Source organism: Phaethon aethereus (assembly GCF_964289735.1).
Source record: "Phaethon aethereus genome assembly, chromosome: 1".
In the NCBI taxonomy this organism is placed as follows: Eukaryota; Metazoa; Chordata; class Aves; order Phaethontiformes; family Phaethontidae; genus Phaethon; species Phaethon aethereus.
The window spans coordinates 63,752,872-63,774,557 of record NC_138575.1 but is presented as its reverse complement, the minus strand read 5'-3'; the positions used below and the strand labels follow the sequence as shown (position 1 = coordinate 63,774,557).

Genomic DNA, 21,686 nt, shown 5'->3' with positions numbered 1-21,686 from the left:
ACCTGATTAAATCTTGGTCTGCTGCTGCTCCTGCAAAGCTTTTCTTCAGCTTTGGCTCGGAGGAGGTTTCACCTCCATTTGCTCCCAGGGAGGTGTTTCTTCATTCCCCTGTTTCCTTGCACGCTGGTAAAACGGCATTTAGCCGTTAAAGCATAGTCCTTGTGAGCTCCAGGTTAAAATTATTTGAAAACGGAAGTTTCTTTTGAAAACATGCTGCCTGGGGAGCTTTTTACACCTAATATACAGCATGGGTCATCTGTGATCTGTACTGCCTGCTTCTTAGCTAATTAATGCTTAAAATAATCATTTTAAAGGGCTTGGGATGGGACTGCTAAACAGATTGCCTCTTCTTATCATGTAACACCGTCATGATCAGCACCTGCATACCAGACTGTGTCATCCTAATTCAAGGCAGGGGGAGGAAACATTCTGAGTGAACTCCACAGTTATAAAAACTAGTTTCCTAGATTTAATTTCACCTTGAGCTACCCCCTTCACCGTTCACCAGAGCCTGCATTTGTTAATCTTCTATATAGGCTGAAAAGTCCACCTTGTAATTTTTTCCCCTTTTCAGCATTTGGGAAGAAGCAGGCTGAGGGCTTTTAAAAGACTGAAAAATCTGAGGCATTATTTCAGTATACCAATCCTACGAGAAGGTATGGGAAAACAGCAGTATTGTAGATTTTGCTGTGCATGTTAAATGCTGTCATTAGAATTTCCTACAGCACCCAGAAGTACTGGTGCAACCTGAGGTGGAAATGTACCATATGTTACATTCAGTAGCTATTAATGGTCTCGGGCTTCACCCGCTATGTATCTGATTATGAACTGGTGTTCCCAGTGCCATGCATGGTAATTTTTAAATGAAGTTCCTGAGTCATTCCCCCCCCAACTCTGCACAGAGGGAGGAAAATGCATCATCCCTCCCAATGTACGTGTGTGTCCCTCCCCTTTCTTGCCACCCTTTGAAGCAGATCAACTTTAAACCAATTCTGCAACTCAGGACCTCCTCCTGACCTCTTTGGTCGCCCAATAATTCACAGGAGAGTAAGGTTACTGCCTCTCCAGGTGACCCCCTACTGCCAGTTTACCCTTCATTGTGGCAGCCCAAAGGAAATGGCCTCAAGTTGTGCCAGGGAGGGTTTAAACTAGATACTAGGAAAAATTTCTTTACTGAGAGAGTGGTGAAGCATTGGAACAGGCTGCCCAGGGAGGTGATGGAGTCACCATCACTGGAAGTATTCAAAAAACGTGTAGATGTGGCACTTCAAGATGTGGTTTAGTGGGCATGGTGGTGTTGGGTTGATGGTTAGACTTGATGATCTTGTAGGTCTTTTCCAACCTTAATGATTCTGTGAAAAGCAGCTTGTGACTGCTTTCTCGTGTGCCATAAGAAGCATTCAAGCAAAAGGGATTTCCCTTCCTTACATGTCCCCCACTGGTGGCTGGAGAAGAAGGGTGTAGAGAAGAAACTGCAAATCAGCAGTCCGTTGCCATTCCCCATTCTCTGAAAGCCCCAGCACAGGCTGGAGAATCCATGGCTCCATCTCCTCCTCATGCCCACCTGCTAGGAGCTCCAGGATGCAGATGCTGGTTTGACCCTCTCTCCTCATGCTGGGGAGACAAGACCACTGGGCCTCTTGCCCTTAGGACACCAAAGCGTTGCACAGGAATGCATTGGGGGTGTCTCTTATTTAGTTTCTTAGAAATAGTCACGTTTTCCTTTTTGAGGATGACCACGCTTTGACAGGTTTCTACGGAGGCTCTTCCAATCAATTGCTGCCTGTTGTCCTTTGATGGTGCCATCATGTCATTGTCTCTGGGGTTTGTTCTGTTTTTTTCTTTTTACATTGACAACCTTGTCTTGTGGGCTTTGTATTCATGCTCTTGCTGTAATTTTCCCCCCTAAATATTTTCTCTGTCTTTTGTTTTCTTTCTCTTACTTCTCTCCATCCTCTTTAGCCCTATGCTATCTTTCTGTCGTGCTCTAATTTTTATTCCTCCCTGTTTTTCTTATCCATGTTGAGCTGAAAATGGTAACATGACCTGACAATTTTTACGTCATTCCAAGGTTTTTATTTACTTCCATAAATCTCTTCATTACTTTTTTATTGTTTTGTCATATATAGGTTTTAGTTTTTCCTCTACCTTATTAGCCTGGGGATCAATTTTAGTCTGCTATGTTTTATTAGTAGTAAGGGGAACAAAATATCTTCTTTTTCTTTGTTGGTTTGGCACCATCTTCAAATTACCCCTTTTTTCTGTTCAACTACCTCTCTTCTTTCCCTGGAGAGTCTGCTTTATGTCAGACCTTCTGCTGGTAGTGAACTGGGTATGATTTCATCAGGCAATAGAGGCAAAAGTATACCCCATTGCAGAGGAAGAAGTTGTTTTCAGCTGTTGTTCTATTTTTTTTTTTTCTAGCTTGGGGAGCATGGAATGAGCTGAGCCACCCTTACCCTGGGGATTGTGAATCTTTCTTTCCTTCCATTAAATTTGGTGGCTAAACCTGAAGGCTTGTCTTGAAGGAGGATTTATTTTAGTCATACTGATAAAATTGTTGTGGTATAATTAAACAGCTACAGTAATGTCAAAAAACCTCCCATGCACAGACACAGCAGTTCTGGAATGACAGAAAATACATCAGGGAAAAAACTGACCATCTCCCCCAGCAATTATTGTGTCTATAGGGGTGTGCTCTATACAAGTTTTTTTAGTCTAACTTTATTAAAGTTCAAATTGTGTCTTGTCCCAGAATCTCCTCTACCCTCCAAGTAAACAAGCCTGAAAATAGTGGTCTGGACATTCAAGCTGTTGCTTACTTCAGTGTAGCTCCGTTAAAGACATAAAACCATGACTATTTGAGGATCTTGACCCAATGTTTTTAGGTCTCTCTCATGTTATATAACTTTGATTTTTGGATGATGGTGCCTGTTGAATAAAATTAGGTTTTGTACAGCAATTTTTAAGATGCATCCAGACGTCTTAAAGCAGTTTACAGAAAAAGGAGTGAGTTGGGAGCAATGTTCTGACTTTCTAAGGGCTAGCAGTAGACATTTTCTCACTCAGCAATAATCCAAGCTTTTCTGTCAATGTTGGAATCTATTTTATTGAAAAAGGGTCTTGGCAAGGACACTGGGAATTGCTGGAGAGTCTTTCAAAGTGAGATTATGAGATGATCCTGGTTCTTTGGGACCTTTTATCACATGGAACATCTTATGAAATACTCCATGTGAAAGGCCAAAGTAAAATGTTATCAAAACAGCCTAACAATTTTATATGTCCACTGGCTGTCCATTTGGCCCTGTAGGAAATAAGTCATGCATGGGGCAGGAGAAAGAGAAAGTAGGTCTACAAGTGGAGCACACAGGCAAATGTTAAAATAGGTCAGATGGTAATGTAATGTCACATGGAAAGGCATTAGCTGTTAAATATTATTTTCTATTAAAATAACTTAAATTCTGATTTTTGAGGCAGAGATGTGTATTGCAAAATGGGAGGATTAATACTTGAAATACCTAAACTTATTCTTACTATAGACCCAACTTTTCTCCCATGTCAGTGACATTTTATTTGCTTTTGCCCAATAACTAACGCAATTGGATTTTCATCAATAGTGAAGAACAGAGCAAAGCCTGTGAAACTACCATAATTTTCCACACGTTCATTTCCTTAGAAAAATATTTAAACAAATACACAGTTTGTAAGCCTTCAAGTAGACCCTGATACCCCGTTGACACACCGCTGTGTTTATACATACTCGCAGGACTGCTCGAGGTGTTGCGTTCAGCGCATTTCCCCATCCCGTGCCTCTTTTCAGCTTGCCATTTTGAATATTTGATTTCTGCAGGCAGCTGTTTATGTGATTTGCTCCGGCTGGCACCCCCAAAATCCACAAGCAATTCCTGCCTGCCGCCGCCTGCTGCAGGAGTCGGAGCAGCGGATTACGTGAGGCCGGAGGACAGGTGGGTGCTGCTGGCAGCCCCAAGACTGCCATGCGGACAGTATTTATCTGTAAGGTCTCTGCTGGATTAAAAGGGCTCCGGGTGAGGAGAGCATGATCAATAGCTACGAATATTGAAAGTGGTGCCTTCTCTTGCTATCCTACCTTTTCCCCCTTCCTCCTTTGCCTACAGGACACGAAGCATCTCAATCCCCCAGACGATTGCTCACGCATTTACATTTTCATGTGCTTGGTTTATAGCAAGATTGTTCCAGCTTTTGGGAGGGGCAGCTGTCGAGGACGTACAGGTGCTGCCGTTGTGTTTTATTGTTCCAGTCCATTTTTCCCTCTGAATACAGGTGGGAGTTTTTCAGTGGGTTGGTGTTGTGGTTTTGTGGTTTTGCTTTCTCTTTCTTCTAAGCATTTATAGCTCTTTTATTGTCAGTCTTCAATCATTTTTGATGGATCAATATATTTGCTTCAGTGATGGTTCATCCTACAGTTGTGCTTGGGTTTTTTGGGGTTTTTTTTTTTTCCTTTGTTTATAGCGGTTATGAATAGATTCAGGGGGTTGTATCTCTGCTATACCTCTCTCGTTGCGTGAGGATCAAGATGCCTGGTCTTGCCCCAATACCTGTATGTTTAAAAGGACCATAAAGTGTTTACATTGGTCTGCTTTCAAACCTACTTGTTTCCCCTTTCTTTCTGGTAGACTTTGAGCAACTAAAAATGCAATTTTTGGTTCAGGAATGTTCTCCTCAGAAATCCTGAGCGTGACTGCTGGTGTTTCATGTACGCTCCATCGTTTGGAGGGAAGGGCTCCCGGAAATCGCCCAGCAGACTCGGGAGATTGAGAGGGTTTGGGGTGTAACACAGCAAAGCAGCGTTGGCAATAACATTTACTCAGATGACTCAGAAACGAGGCAGGTCCATGGGAGCCCCGAGGTCTTTAGCCAAGCAGCTGTGGCAGAGCCAAAGAGGAAAGATTCTTGACTCCACATCTCACTCATGTCCCCGGGCAGCCAGATGTAGGCCCACGACGGCTCTTTAATGCAGCTGTGACGAGAGCTCAAACGCGTGCAGTGTGCACGTGGGAACCAGGTGACGGCATCGGTGTGGTACGCTGCACCCTGGCTGGCGTCAGGAGGAGGAGGTGGGTGAACAGGACCTGCTGCTCCCTGGTGAAAGGGTACATCCATGGAAGAGAAGAGGGCTAAATGTGCTCTTCCATCCTCAGGGGTTTGGGTCGTTTCAGGATACGGTGATATGTATGCCATTTGCCATACAATTGCCGCCTTCTCCCACCCAAAAAAGGGAGCAGCAAAAGAAGTCTGATAATATGTGCAATGTGGTAAATGAAAAATAGGTCAACTAGGCAGTGCTCTTGCTAATATTACTGTTTGAAACACGAGCTGTGACTTACGACTGTGCGTTAAATATTGGGAAAAATCCCTGAACGTGCATGGATTTCAGTGAGGTTTAATAATTTAAACCAGATGAGCATGTCAGCTGTGTGTAGGGTATTATCTCCATAGTTGCCCTACCAGAGCTGTATACATCCTGTTTTTCAGTACGTCCACTTTTAGGCTGAAATAATTTGCCATGTTATGAAAGTCGTGACTCAACTACTTCTCAGCAGTGTGTTGTCCATTTGTAGCAGCAGATTTTCCTGGAAGTCATTACTTTGGAGTGCCATTGTCAGCTGTACACATCAGCTCCTGCTCCTCTTGCCCTTTGTGGTGCAGATTTGCCCGTTGTTGTTAGTGAGGATGTTATCACTGGTACACAAGCTATCAGGTTTTCCCATTCTTTTCTTTCTTTTCTATCTCTGTTGAATTGCAGTTTCCTTTGTCTTCTGTGTGGTGCACTGAAAGAGGTTAGGAAATTTATCATGGTTATTTTTAATGGGTTTTTAAAGTCCGGCACGACACAGATTGAATTGATTCAGGAAAATTTCCTGGAGCTGCAGCGTTTTTTGTTATTAAAAATATTTTTATCATTGCAATTTTTTCTGTAAGAAAATACATCTATTTTTTTCCTTCTAGTCCTATAACAAAGCCCTGCTTTCTAATGTTTCCACATGGTCAGATATTAGCCATTTCCCTAGATAATTTAGTTTGGTCATGTGTACGGCTAGCATTTTTATTGTAAAGAATTCTGCTAGTGGTTTCATGATAAATACATAAAGTGTTGGGAAATGACTTTTATTAGGCTTAGTGTGCATTTAATAATGCATTAACAAAATTAAATGATATGTGCGTAGATCTTAAACATGTATAGAAAAAGTACATGCTACCATAGTTTATGCAAGGATTTTATAAGATGAATCTTTCCTGTCTGTATTTTTTATGCTGTAGCATAAAAAAAGTACATTCCTAGGAGCTCAGTAGGTGGTTACTATCCTTTTCTTCTTTGTTTCAACGTTTGTTTTTTTTTTTTTTAAGGCAGATCGGGAAAGAAAAGCGAGTCCCAGTGACTGTCCCCCTCGTGGCCAGTCTGGCAAACCTTTACTTGCCTGCGTAAGGCTGCCCAGTGTTGGCTGGGATCTGCATCTTTATTGCATGCAAACCAGATGGATGGGTTGCCCATTGCTCCTCACTTATGCAACCCTGCTTTCATTTGCTTATACTCCAGATATCTTCAGACTGGTAGCCACGAACAAGTCAAAGCGTCTTGTTTCTTATTCAACAAAATGGTGTATGCATGTGTAGTGATACAAAACTCGGTTTGGCTTACTCGTTTCATCCCGTTATGTTTATGGTGCAAATAATCAGTATATTGAGTCTTGGCTATTATTGAGGAATTAAAATATTCTAATATTAAGACAGTATTATTTCAGAAATGCATGCATCTGCATTAACAGAAACAAAGCAAAGGAATAAAAAGGGGTGGTGTAACTCTCACCGATTTAAGATCGAAATGCCATTAAGTAGACTGAAAGAAAATTATGTATATGTTCAGTTCAAACACACACAAAAATAAAATATTGTATTGTCCACCACGGCTGGCTGTATTTACAGGAGGCAGATGAGCTGTCTTGCCTACAAAGAAATAAAAAATTAAAGTACAGAATTAAACCGAACAGGAAGACCCTACTGCTTTTGAATGCCTCAGTTCTGAATGCCTATTTTGAAGATATATATGAGGACATGGCTTTTCAGCAGATAGAGATACTCAGTGTTTCCTGAAAGCCTTTTCTTTCCTTCAGGGCTAAAATAGCTAACCAAAACTGGAGATGTGAAAAACTCTAGTCACACTTGAGTCCTTTATACTCATATAAAGTATATATGAGATGAAGGTTGCAGAAATGCAGACTTATGGATGGCTTTGTACCTTGATGTCAGGTCTCAGGGAGGAAAACTAATACGCACCTCCATTTCATCATGGTCAGAAATGCTTTATGAGAGGCAGAAGTCCAATTGTCACAGGTTTTGTTTTAATCAGAGTGTGTTTTGCTTATATGGAGTTTAGTGATGGGTGTATAACTAGCAACTTTATTACACTTGTGGTTTTATTATAGTCAACCTGTTTTATAGCTTGCTGTATCTTGTGATGTTGTAGTATCACAAATCATATTGAAGTCCTTTGACCTCCTTCCTGTTTCATTTTCTCCGTATGGTCACACATATGCTCTCCCCTTTTTGTCTGCTGTCCCCAAATTTTCCTCGGAGCCTACACCACGACACGCACACGCTCTCCTGCTTTCGGGGACAACGAGGATTCTCCCTGGCTCCATGGCCGCCCCTTCGGATGGGTCCCTGCTGCTTTGCTAGAAAGCAGCCCTGTGCTGCACGCCCCTCTTCTATGTCTTCTCTCAGCCACGTTATTTGATGTAGCATCACAGTCATACCCCTCATCTTCTTCAAGTGCACTGCTCTGTCTCCATTTATCTTGCACGAAATGGCTGTAGCCCTGCCAGGGTAATACTGCCTGTTGTTTCCCAGAAATTGCTTACCTGTCTGTCAAGGGAAGCTGCTTAGAGCTCCTGACTAGAAATCAGGGTTAGCACTCCGCAGATGCCTCTCCCTCCCTCCCTTCCGTGCGTGGAAAAAGAAGATGGCGAAAAGGGTGCCCTTTTTTAGCCCGAGTAACATTGTGTGCTTATCCTCAGCCATCTTGTATCCTTATTTTTTTTTTTCACTGCACTGATAAAAATAGGTAGCACTGTTGAATACAAATAATAGACTCACACAAATCCATACAAATGAACACTGTGTAGATGGTAGCAAGTAGAGTTTGGAGACAGAGAAAGTTTGCGATCTCCCAGAGGTAGCCTTCTCTAGAAATAGTGATCCAGTGTTCTGGAAATAGTAACGTGATGGTTTTTTCTCTCAGGGTATGGCAAAGAAGTACTTTGGTAATGAATTAGGTGCAAAGAGCCCGAGAGGAGACTGCTTCTCGCTGCATCTTGCAAACCCACAGAAAGGCCAGGCACAGAAATATGCTGAAACCCACAGGAAACGTCTGCTGCACCATCACATGAGGTCAGTCAGGCATACCCCGCTTTAACGAGCGCAGACAAAACAAGCTTTGGTGAAAATGTCACAGTCTAAACACGGGTAACAAAACACAGACTAATACAGTCCAGGCTTGGTGGGAAATGCCATGGGAAAAGATTTAGAAACCTTCTTCTGGCAATCTTGCTGAGGTGAAGAGCTGTAAGCGCTTTCAGCATCACCCAGCAGCAAGAGCACCAGACATCGGGGTGGGAGGAGGGACTGGATTCTTATTAATATCACAGTATTTCTCATTTCCAGTAGCATCCTATAAGAACAGTTACCCTATTTACAGCTTTCATTTCACACTAATGAAGTGCAATACTGATGTCGCTAATCAGCACCAGTAGTGTGACACGAGCACGCGGAGCGGCGGCGGTGGCAATCATCTTGGTCCGGTTGTCGGGATAAAAATAACCCACGGCAGCTCCCCAGCTGCAGAGGAGCGCAGCCCGGGACCCCACAGCCCCACGCTGCGCTGGTGCCCGGCGTCTCCTGCAGCCCACCTGGAGCGAGAAAAGAAACGATTCCATTATCCCTCTCCACCCCCTTTGCTGCTTCTCTTCCCAACTCCTGAAGGCATGAGTTTCTGTACTTGCGCTGGGATCTGGACCCAGATTTCCCCAGGAAAACAAATGGACATAGATTACCAAATATGCTTGTGTAATTCAGAGGTGGGGTTTTCTTCCTCTTCGTGGTACATTGTGAGCTTAATTTAATCCCTGTCATTCCTTATATGTGAGTAAATGTCATCTACTTAATTTCATGAATGAATTAACACAGCCATGCAGAGTCTGCATCTCCCGTGCCGCTCGCTTGGAAGGGGGAAGGGATTAGTAAATGTGTGTGACACCCTCAAGTTGCTAAACCCCAGCTGGGGTTGGAGATGCCCAGAAATAGATCTCGTTTGCACCCTGGTGTAAGGTACTTGAAAGACTCTACTGGCTCTGTACCTTGTAACAGCCCCGATCGGCCTTCCTTCTCCTTGTTGTCAACCCTAAATATATTACTTTCATCCCACGAGTCTCTTACTGCACCTGACAAGGGGGGAGCTCCTTTAAAAATAGCTGTGCTTTTAGTGGTGGGGAGAATATAAATAATCCCGGAATTTTCTTCCTTTTTTGATACTTCCTTATGCATGTCAGAATGCGGAGGTCTTTTGGCAAGGTGCAAGTTTGAGATAGCGCAGAGGTTCTTGGTATGTAGGAGATAGCGTTTTTAATCCCAGCTACGTGGACAAAGAGGTGGGTGCGTAGCAATAGAGAGCGGCGCAGAAAGCGTGCGCCAGCGTCTGGGCATCTTGTTACGTGATATTTTTAATACAGCCTGGAATTAAATTAATAGTTCTATGCGCTTATTTTAAAGCTTTCACGACACGAAAAGAAGTGTGGCTCATCGAAAAAGGAAATGAGGAGCAATTTATTCCTAAATAGAAATCGCTGTGGCCACGTCGTCTTTTTCACGAATTTACACAATGGGTTGGATTAGCCTCCGGCTGAGGCATGTGTGTGTGTTGGCAGAGCTGTGCTTTGAAACTTTTCTCTCTGCCTGAGACTGCTCAGTGCTACTGGGGCTTCATTTTCATGTGCAGTAAGGTCACCTGTTTCTAGGGTGGTGTTTTAGGGTTTTTGTTGTTGTTGTTGTTGTTTTGGGTTTTTTTTCCTGAAGGGGTAACATGCATTTCTTAGTTCTCTAATCTGGAGATACTCAGCTTGTCAGTGCTTTATAAAAATAGTCCAGGAGGGCACCCTGCCAGCTAGAGTCACAGCCCGGGATGCAGGAGAAGTGGCACAGGGGTTAGCTCCCGACTTTCCGGCAGAAGAAAGCTGGCGTGGGATTTCCAGGTACGGACGGCAGCTGAGGAGCTCTGTTCTCACAGGGTTTCAGCAGGAGAGGAAAAAGAAAAAAAAAAAAAAAGGTGGTTGCTGGCAATTCCCAGCTCCTCCGTACCTGCCTGTCCCCCAGCCCTTCAGGTGGAAAATGGAGGATGATGTTTGTTTTCCCCACTGTTTGTCACACCAGGCTGTTTCAATTGTAGGCTCCACAGGCCTAAAATAAACCTTCTACTTATGTATAACTCCTGCCAAATTAGTGCCGGGGACCTTGGAGGCCTCTAGTTGCTAATATAACACAAATAATAACAGGACTCATGGTACCTGGCAATTTTTTGTCCCCTCCTTTCCTCTCAGCCCAAAGTAACCCTTTCCATGAAGACTGTGTTTGGGCTTTGCAGCCGTTCGTTACGCGTGGCTCAGTCTTACAGGGTCTGAACCGCCTGCAAGAGCTGGAAGGGGACGGTGCTCATGCCAAATCAATTTTCTGACCTCTGGAATAATTAAGCAAGTAACACCAGGCTTCAGTCCTATTTTAAACAGGCAGCGTGCTATTTGTTTTTGCATTTTTCTGCCTGTAGTGAATGGGTGTCTCTGAACAAAAGAGGCAAAGTGATTGAGGAACTCTTTTTTTAAGGAAATGTCTCCGAAGAAAATTAGCCTTTTCCCTTGTACCTTTGTGTCTTTGCATACCTCTTCTTTTTTCCTTTTTTTTTTGTTCTTTGTTCTTCGCTCTTCCCTGAAGAAGATAGAGATAATAAAATTTTCTGTTTTCATTTAGCTTTCCAGATGATCTTTGTGTACTTTACCAGACTGCAGCATAGAAAACAAAGCCTTGTTTATTGCCTAACAGCATATATGTGTTTTATGATTAATGTGATGTGTTTGTAATACACGGGACTGATAATAGATAGGGAGATCAAAGTCTTCTGTGAATTGACAGCAGCACTATAAACAAGGTGAAAGGGTTGCAGGTGTTTCCCACACGGGTGTTATACAAAAACATATGGCCCTCTGCCGTGATGTACTGCCCGCGCACTCCCTCTTTTCCTGCGCAGCGAGGCAGCGCCGCTGCGAGCTCTGCTCGGAGAGCACGTCTGTGGCGCGGGACCCGGGGGATGCTGTCAGCAGCCGATGACCGTGCCGCGTGGCCAGAACAATCCTGGGGGCAGAGAAAGGGTAATGCTGAATTAGTCCTTGAAATTAAAAGTAGCTGATTGATCTGCTACGTCGCCTGAGAACAGAAATCTGCGTTCCTGGGGGTCCCTGGCAAACCCTGGAAAGGGAGATGGCGTGCTCGGGTGTTGCAGGAGGGACTGGGCAGGCTGCTTCTATCTGAGCTCGTTGTTGGACTTGGCAGGCATCCCTTACCTCCGTGGGGTAACTTCTGTGGCTGTGGCTACAGCAGGCACTAGGTGTGGGTTGAGACACCCGGGCCACGTCTCTGCAGAAAGCAATGATGGTGCACACGCAAAACAGCAGAAATAGTTGCCAGATTGCCCTTATTCTTGTGGGTAAAAGAAAAGATGCGTTTACTAAATGACTAAATCATTGCGAAGAGGACCGCAATGACTTGAGTGAAACCTGAACACAGGGCAGAAGTCTCTGTCCTCTTCATTAATTGCTGTAAGAGTGGTGCTTCTCTGCTCTTGCAAACCAAACTAACGCAGTTGAGTGTGGCGGGTGTTTGTAGCCTCTTCAGTAATTAACACGCTCTGGATGCAGACTAACCTCCTGTGCGCAATATACTAATACGTAACCACCCCCTTGACCTGCAGGCACTTTGTTAAACGTGCTGGAGGGCAGCCTGCCTTTTCGGCAACTTCCGGGAGTACATCTATGCCCTCCGTTGAACACCGAAGAAAAACTTTTTGCCTGGCCCTCCTGGGGCTGGCGGAGCGCAAGGCTGCCTGCGTCTGCACCAGCATCCCACCGGAGCGGTGGCTTGTCATCTGCCCTTTCATCTGCTGGAGGAAGCTAACGCTGTCCTCAGGCTGTTGATGTACTGGTGCCAGGTCTTTCCTGTCTCACCTTCCAACGGAGCTAAAGCTGCTGGTCTAAAAATGTGGATTTTTTTCTCTATTTTGGAGGGCTGCTGTTTAAACTGGAATTTAATAGAAAATGCCGCAACAGCATAACTTAAATAACTGAAGCCTCATCTACACAGGAAAATTACTCATGTGGGGGTCATGAAATTTATTTTTACTGGTATGGCAGCGTTGCAACAGTTTCCCATGTGGACAGAGTTGCGTTGCTCTGAGGATGCCGTACTACATTCACACGTTCTTGGTTCTGTGCAGGAGTGAGCTAGATAGGCCCGAGCATTTGCATTACACCCTGAATGGCCTACAGGAAAATATTACAAAGGGTTGGGTCAAGCAGTGTACTGTAGTTAAAAGTAGGACTTTTGTGTGTGGACAAGCCCTGTGAAAAGATTAACCTAGAGAAAGTTAATAAAAAGTGCTGTCCTAAATTATTCATGAATCCATTTGTAATGCACTTGCTGGGAGGCTTTTGTTTTTCAAAACTGTCATTTATTAAAATTTCACAAGAATATCGGGTTTTGTTCAATAATAAATCTAAGTCTATGTGAGAGTGGTGATATCCTCATGTAGTAATACAGAACCAAAATGAAGTTACATGGCGAGGTGAATGTGTTATTTTCTTGAGAAGAATAGATTATTGTTCAGAAGGATTTTATCTTTCACTTGCCACTTTGGAACAAGTAAAAAAACCAACAAACTAGTTGGGAGATAGCCTCTTGGTTTATGATCAAGACCTTGAACCTTCAAAGGGCTTTAAACATGTTAAAACTCCATTAAGCATCTTTCTGGTGGCTTTGCAGGTTCTGGACCTGTGTTTGCTAAATGAAATAACTCAGATGATCTTGTTTCATGCTTAGCTCTACTTGTACTTATTCCTTAACTTCAGGGGAAGATCATGGAAGTCATGCTCCTAGCCTGTGGATTTTGACTTCCAAAGCATGTCCATGCACACACTCTTCTTTTTATGTCTTAGAAAAGGTTAGAAAAATTATATACAGAAAGTAGGAGAATGGGAAAAAGCCAGGAAGAGAGCTTTTGCTGTTTGGGATACAATAAAAGATGGTAGTTTGTGTGTGCTTTACAGCACTCATTCCTTAAAAGCAAGCAGAACTTTGCTTAAAAAGCAACTTAAAATACTTTCCCAGTATTTTCAATTTAGTAAATTTAGGGGATTTTTTTCCCCCTCCTTCTCTGCCCTTATTTATAACTGGATAAGGGAAGGGAAAAACAGGTGCCTGTACGTAGAAAGTTAGAGTAAATAAAAAAGAAAGAGCTTGGCTGTGGAAGCAGAATTGAGAGTTCGGGTGACTGGTCTGAGTTGGAGGATGATGAATAGATTTGTTTGCGTAAGCTTGGCTTGTGAGTCACTTTCTCACAAAAGCAGCTTGAGTACGAGATGCTCCTGTCCCAAATTTTAGTCCTGAATGAAGTGCACTGAGACACAAGGACTCTGACAGTGAGTACCATCCTGTTATTCCAGTAGGCTGGAGCTGGAGCTCTGCACCTTACCAAGTTTGAAATAAACTTGAAGTGTCTTTCTGATGCAGACACGCATGTGCTTTGCATGGTGTACCATGTGGTGCCTCTTGGTGGTCAGAGTTAAGCCATCTGGGCAGGCGTAATCAGCTTCTGATTCAGATTTGGAATCTGGTGTTTAGGGATTTGGTCCCTGTGACAAGCGGTGTGTTGGAGGACCATCAGTCACTAACCATTAAATGAGACAAGGAACTCGATAAACTTGGGGAGGGGAAGAGAAAAACGAGGTGTGAGTGTGACAGGTCAGTATTCATGGCTGATCATCCCGGGTAGGTTTGGAGCTGCACGGGTCTTTGCCTTGGGAGCTTGCTTTGCCCCTCTGATGCCAGAGAAATTGTCCAAAGTACATGCGGAAGGGGCATGTAGGGCATTATCCTCTTTTGCCAAAGACTGTGATCAAAGCACTCTTTAAAATGAGATCTCAGACCTTTGTTTGGCACCTGTTAGGATTCTGAAGAAAGGTTTGACCATTAACAGATAGTTGCTTTGCTGTGGTTTAGCAAACTGGGAGAGGTGAAGAAGGTTTATTTTAATAGAATGTACCACCTGTATCTAAGGTTCAAGTGGATCCTGTGGGTTGGATTTGCAAAATAACGGTTCCCTCTGGAAACCCGCCAAAGAAGAAAAGAACATCTCTTTGTCCCGAAGAAAATTATTTTCTTGTTCTTCTCTGCCATTGTTTGTTATGAGTTTTGGTGGTACGAGGGTCAAGGTGGGCTGTGAAACCCTGCTTTGGAATCAAGGTATTTGTCTGACTTGTTTGCCCTTGTGAAATCAGTGCTGCTGCAGCTTCATTGCCATGGGAACCTCCGGTTACTAAATTTAATTTAGCCCAGGGTTTGCTTGTCTGTTCTGTTGCTGCAATGTAGACAGGTGATAAGCGATATATTGATACTAAGCTATATCATACCAAAATGATCAGGCGTCGATATTACCGTGGTATTGCAGCATCTGTGGTATTGCTCTTGTGATGTGCTCTGAGCTGCCTGGCCCTCCTGTGCCTGCCTCCAGCCTCCTCTTCCTCTCTCCTGGCAGAGCAAAGGCAGCGTCGCCTGCATAGTCTTTCTGGTCCAGCAATCGGCAAAGGTAGGGACTGCCGGCAGCCTCTGCTTGCTGGTGGTGCTTCTTCCCGCCCCTGCAGAGCAGCCAAGCACGGAGCACCCGTGGGCCCCGGGGTGAATGCTGCTGGAGAAGGGAGCTCTGCACCCCTGGGAGCTGGGGTGGGTCCCAGCACCTCTGCGGCATCCACAGTGGCGTGAAGTCCCCTCAAGGACAGGGGCGGGCTCCACGAGATCGGATTAAACTGCGAGCAGGGAGATAGAGGGTGTACAAGCAGAGCGTGAGAGAGCACTATCAGCCAGTTTTCTTCTAAAGTTTTATTAATTCCTTTATACTTGGTGAACCTTTTTTTCCTTCTTTTTCTTCCCCTCCTGCATTGGTGTAATGTAAGGTTCAGATGGTATCCGTTAGATGGTTATGTTCGTGATGATGCAGAGCCCGGGGTCTGGCACGCACTTGGTTCCAGTGCTAGTAGAAGCGGTGGAAATGTGCCTTGACTGCAGCCACTCTGGAGGAACTTCTGGAAAGGCTCATTGCCGACAGGGCTTTGCCATGGAGAGACATTTCATGTGGCTAACTGCAGGATGATCGATTTTGTTGGTCTTTCGTGATTGTTTGGGTTGTTGGTTTCTAATGTTTTTGCCCTCTGTAGTTCGGTTTAGTGATACTACATCACTTTGTACAGAATTCAGAGTGAGCATAGAGTGTGTAAACCTTTACGTTAAAGTGTTGGCTGAGTATTGATTAATCAGTAAAAGGTTTTAAGCTGTTTCCTTTAAATTTCAGGACCATGCATCCTAACTTAATAGTTGAGAGGCATGGGGAAAGATACTGCTTTATCCAAGGGAATATGTTTTCTGTGGTATTTGTTCATGGCAAGCATTTTCAAGCCAAAAGAGGTATTTTAGGGAAGGAGAAGGTTCTCTGGTGGTCATTATTTGCTAAAATGACTCTCTACTTTCTTTCTTTGTAGGTATTATATTGGTCGCCAGATGTTTGTGGTGGTCTCCACACCAGAGATGATCAAGCAAATATTAGTGACAGACTTCAATAACTTCACCAACAGAACTGTGAGTAGATAAGAAGGTTGGCATTGTGGATGGAGCTGGTAGTACTACTAATTTGAGCTCAGACTGAAAATGGCTGGAGATAGAGAGGAAAAAGTACAACATGGTTCAGTAAGACTTAAAGCTATATGAACTCAATATACACATTCAATCAAAGACTTCTGTTACCAGGACACTCTGAGGATGAAAGAGGATGTCCTTAAAAGAGATGCATTGCCCTTGTGATTGAGGCACCAGGTAGATGCTGAGGAGAGAGGATTTTGATATCCAGTTTTGCCATTGACCTCCTGTGAAATCCTGTGAGAATCGCTTACTAGCTGGTTCTCAATCTTCTTTGGTTCTCAGTCTGTAACATGGGGACAGTATTATTTGCTTTCTCCCACCCATGGTCTATTTTGTGCTTTTAGACTTTCTAGGGCAGGAGCAGACTGCTTGGGACAGGGACATGCCTCCCAGAGCTAACGTATGTTGCTTTATCATACTTATCACTCTGAAAATAACAAATAGCACAGAATGAAGTTGGAGTTAGCAAGGACTTACACAAATGCTGTTGGTTACATGCTTATATATTAAAAAGCTCTTTTTCAAGTACTGGTGAGAAGAACTAATGAGAGGGGAATGGCCAGAGGGATAGTAAAGATTTCTGGCAGTTCATCAGCATTTTACAAGGAAATACTGTCACTGTGACCTCACGCTGCCTCAGTGCCAACCGTTCCCTGCTTCCTCCTGGTCCCTTCGTGGCTCAAACTCTCATGTACGCACGAGGGTTGTTTCTGCCCTCGGGGAAAATTTCATCTCTGATCAGCTGTCCGTCTCCTCTGCCCCTCTGATCCTCTCTGCAACGAGGCAGTCTGTTTGCAGACTGCTTGGCTCCTTTGCTTGTCTCTTTTGGTACGTGAGGTTCATCTGGTGACTATCTGTATCTTATTTAGTAACTACTTGTACCAGTCGCCCTCCGTTCTGCCTATAACTCACACTTGAATGGAAGCATCCCAGTATGCAAGTTTTGTAGGCTGAAGTCGTGTGTGGCAAGGGTCTTTTCCCCATTTTCTCTAGATTTGAAGGAATTTCCCACCCCTTCCCTTCTTCAACTACCAAGCAGAAACCCTATTTCTTCCGGTCTATAACTTTCCTATGCTTTTCTCCTGTATATTTGATAGGATTAGACTGTACCCACTATTCACAGCAGTAGCTGGTGCACAAATAACACCTCCCTGAAACTAAAGAGCATTCCTTTGAGGATACATTCAGATACTTGTTCTGCTCTTAATTTTAGTCAGCCTTGTCATTTGAATATTTCTGCCTGTGCATTGTCACCCTTCTCATTTGTCAAAATTCTTCTTTCTTTCCACGACTTTATGGTGAGAGGTTTACCTCTCTTGTGTTTGTACATCCATTTGTCATGGTCTGTAACATTTTTGTTCCTCTCTAAAATTCAGGTAGGTCAGGTCCCTATAGCCAGTCTCTCTCTCTCCCTTTTTTTCTTCATCAGGGACCTGTTGGCTATAGCTGTCCGTGTAGGTTCATATCTTCCCCTTATTCCTTCACTGTCCCCTGAACCATTTGTGGCTTTTCTGCACAACATCCTGGTTTATCGATGAGGCACTGAGGCACAGACTGAGTGACACCCCCGCCACTAACCAGAAAGCCTGTGGCTGATGAGAAAATTTAACTCCTAGCCCTCTCTTTAACAAAATGAACAGTTTCCCCGCTGTGCACTGTTGCTATTTCTGGCTTGCTTAATGCCCATGAGTCTAATTCAGATGAACTTGCTTCATCTTACATGCTTTTATCTGCTTGTTCTATGAACAATCTATTCGCTGCAATCCTTGAGCATTACTATTCCTCACTTTCCACTTTGTTCCCTGTCTTGCAGCCATTGCTTTTCACTTACTGAAGATAAGCAACCTTCTGTTTCCAGGTCCTTCCACAGCTACCACAGGGATCTCTTTCCCCTCTTGAATTTTCACACTGGAAGCTGCCTCTTCTCTTCAGTTCACGATCAGCTCTCCTGGTGAAGTGTTCGGCTATCCCATATACTAATGATTCTATATGAAAATAAATCATGCTGGGTGGTATGTAATGAAGACCAGTGAAATTTATTCAGATGTGATTTGGGTTGTATGTGAGTAAAGGTGTAAAGGCGAGAGCGAGAAAAGCACTTTCTAAGTAATAGAATTCTTTCTTCTCATATTGGCTGAATACAAGTAATTTTAAGACTTTTAATAGGGTTGCTTCTGTTTGTATATTTTAAAATTACTCAAAGCAAGCTCCTCTTAAGTGGAGGGTTTCTGTTTGCTAGTGGAGAATTCCAAACACAGAATAGATCTCCCTACCTTATTTTACCCATTCTTTCCCCAAATGGTCTACTGATGAGTGATTATAGAATTGACTTTGGAGTCAGTGCTGTTCACAAAGCTAGGCTAATGTTTTCCAGTCCAGACATGGCATATGCTCATTATTTCATTCCATAGCCTTTTTTTTTAGCTTAGAGTGCCAGTCTTTAAGGGTGAGATGAGAAGGATGGGAACGGGGGCAAGACCACTGGGTTTGAACAGACCTTGGGAAAACCCACTATACTTTTCTTCTCCACCTCCCCAAATGCATTTCCAAAATCAAGATTTGTACCTCATTCACCAGAGGTGAAATGTGAGTTATCTGACTCAGAATGCCACAAAGAGAGATTATTCATCACATTCTGTAGCAGCTGTAGCAATCATATATTGACAAATTGTCACTGAGTTGCAGGATGTGCAGGACTAATTCTAAAACCTAAGTGTAGAAAAAGTTTATATTCCATGTTTATTTTGCTACTTTGTCAGTTAATCTTAGAATATGTATATATTAGAGTAAGAAACAATGGGAAATTGAACTTGTGAAGGATTGCAAACAGTGTATGTACTTGATAGACAGAAGCAGATAAGATGATGATTCGATGAACTCTGAGAGTTTATTAAAGCTGTCTATAATGTGATGTCACGCCTTTGAGTGCTTGTAAGAAGAATGACCTTAATCTGGGATTGTGCACTTGTGGGCTGCTTACTGGGAAGTCATCAGAAGACCTTTATGGAATCTTCTTCTGAGAAGACTCTTTTGAAGTCTTACCTCCATATCCAGAGAGACCTGAACCACTTGTACACTTCTTACACATTGAACCTATCTGCTCACTCATTATATAGACAAAGCAGATTTTGCATGTGAATGAGAGCCAAACTACTGTTCATTTTATGCAAGTATATTTCCCCTTGATATTATACATTTCACATTTTTATTATTAATATCTTTCAAATACTGCTGTAAAAGCCATTTAGGTTCCCTTGCCCTCTTCTGTTGTTTCTGAGTTACTGATTAGTAATTCTTGCGACAGAATTGTATGGTGACGGCAGATCAAATCTGCATTAAGGTTCACTTCCTTTTAGAACAAGCGACCAAGTCTAGCACGCAGGGTGTTATTCCCCTGTAAGCATGGGGTATACTTACTGTTAACTGTATAATCACAGGAAGGCAATAATAACATTCTACTTTCCCCACTTAATTTTGACTTGATGAAGGTAAGCATTGTAGCCATTTAAAACCAAAAGTCTCTACTGTAATGTACCTTCATACTTGAGGCATATGAAGCCTTTTCCCTATGTTTTTAATTATAGTTAAAAAGAAAAGATGAAAATTAGCTTATAGACTTTCTGCCAAAAAATATGGAATTGATTTTAATTTAGGTTAACCATGGAAACCTCAGCCAGCATTCTAGGCAGGGCTGTGCTGCAGTAAATGATACCTTTTTCTCACAACTGTGGTAAGTCGTCTATTGAATAGAAGTTTTCTTTTAAGACCACTAAGAACATTTTAAGCTGCATTACTGTGTTGTGAGTGAGATAGGTTTATGGTGTTTATTGCATTCTGCCATGCAGGATAATGATACATAATCTGTTTTCAGATTGTTTTTTATTTCTGCATTGAAAATTTGTTTTTGAATTAGTACTGAGAATCATTAAAGTGTACTTTTAAAAATGTAGGAGAAGAATGTTAAGATGGAGCACTGTGAAGAGAGACATTACCTTGCACATAATTTAAATGATTCAGAAGTTGTAGGCCAAAGTATTTGCTAAAAATGTGGATCAGTGAGCCCTAAGGCAAAGGTAGGTACTGGCTATTCAAGGTTTGCCACACTGCTGGAGTCAGTGCTCTGCCAGGACTCATGTGGTTATCCAAGTGGAAACTAGTAGTTGATCCAGACCAAATCCTCAAGTTTTTACATTCCAACCAGCTGGAGGAGGGTGACATTTTTAAATACAAAAATCTGCACTAATTCCAATAGCTGTAGAAAACATCACTGTTTTCTCATCAGGAGCTTTGCTGCTACAGTGGAAAAAGTAACAATGGATTAACAACAAATAATAATGAAGTGGTAAAAGTAAGAACAAAAAAGTAGCATGGAAGTTGATGTAACATGGCAGTACAAATTCCTTGTATCCCTCTTGAAGGAGAAGTGAGTTACCTGAGCTTCTTTTCTTTTTGCTTGTCTATCCTTCTCCTTCCTCCTCTCCTAGTTCATCTAGATGGGATATGATTTTTTTTTTTTTCACATGCAGAATTTGCCTGTTACATTAAGCTGTTGGCTTTGTCTTTATTTTGTTAAATCTGTAAAGCTTCAGGCCTACCTGTGGCATTATACAGATAAAACACAACCACCAAATATGAAGGAGCCTATTTTCTGCATCTTATTCAGGTGTGGTTCAGGACGGCTGACATACCCCTGCATCGGCTGTTCTTTCTGGTCTCTTGTTAGGGGACACAGTACCGGCAAGAAAATTGTCTGTATATTGCTCTATCAAAAGATCTATCCAAATTTGATACAAGATGCCCTCCAGAGGTCCCTTCCAACCTCAACGATCCTATAATTCTGTGAATTTTGGGTCAGGCCCTCAACCAGCATAAATCAGCGTACTTCCATTACCTTCAGATGACCGTACACCGACTGATAGCGATTACCCCATCCAGAGCGGGGCTGGGATGCACAACTGGCTTCAAACGGCTCAGCGTACTGCTGCAGGAACTGACACGTGTGCGTGTGTGTTCTTGGCCTTTTGCAAGTAAAGGGTCACACATGTGTCTTGTGCAAGGTCTTACTTGATGCCTTCTGCCTTGATTTTTAGAGTACAGGCATTGCCCTGCTGATGTGCTGCCATTCAGTAAACAGTGGTAATTCAGTTGTGTATCCAAACCCACAATCTGATTCATCTTATGGGCTGGGCTGTTTCTTCAGTCCCTCCCTCACAAATATGGTTTTTGTTTTGAAAAATAAACCCACTAACATATTCATTTGAAGACCTTTAATGTAAAAATAGTTAAGGAATGAAAAATTGTGTACTGTTGCCAAAAGTCACATATAGATGCTATCTTGACTCTGTACCCTTGGTTGTTTGGTTTAGAAATGTGGGGGGTTTTTTCCCTTCAAATTAAACATCCTAAGATTATTTCCGGTTGTGTCAATGCCACCATCATCATCCTTTCATGGGAATTTCTTAGTTTATTTCCAAATTATTGTTGCAAAGTGTGACGAACTCAGTTTTTAAACAGATGTTGAGTGTGCTTTGTTGGAGGCTCACCTTTGCATGGGCGTGTGGCTTGGAGCACTAGTGACACACAGTGTGACAGCAGGTAAGTCAATATTTGGAAAATGATTCAAACAAATGAGAAAAAATGGTGAA

General features: G+C 42.9%; 1 protein-coding gene across 1 annotated transcript in view; it reads left to right on the top strand.

Annotated features, from left to right (window-relative positions):
- TBXAS1 (thromboxane A synthase 1) overlaps window positions 1-21,686 on the top strand; it is a gene marked incomplete at both ends in the record, with an annotated part of 233,929 nt that overhangs the window by 92,183 nt on the left and 120,060 nt on the right. The window contains one exon of the mRNA XM_082013978.1: window positions 15,885-15,981. Coding sequence (XP_081870104.1) covers window positions 15,885-15,981 — 97 coding nt within the window. The remainder of the gene's footprint in view (window positions 1-15,884; window positions 15,982-21,686) is intronic.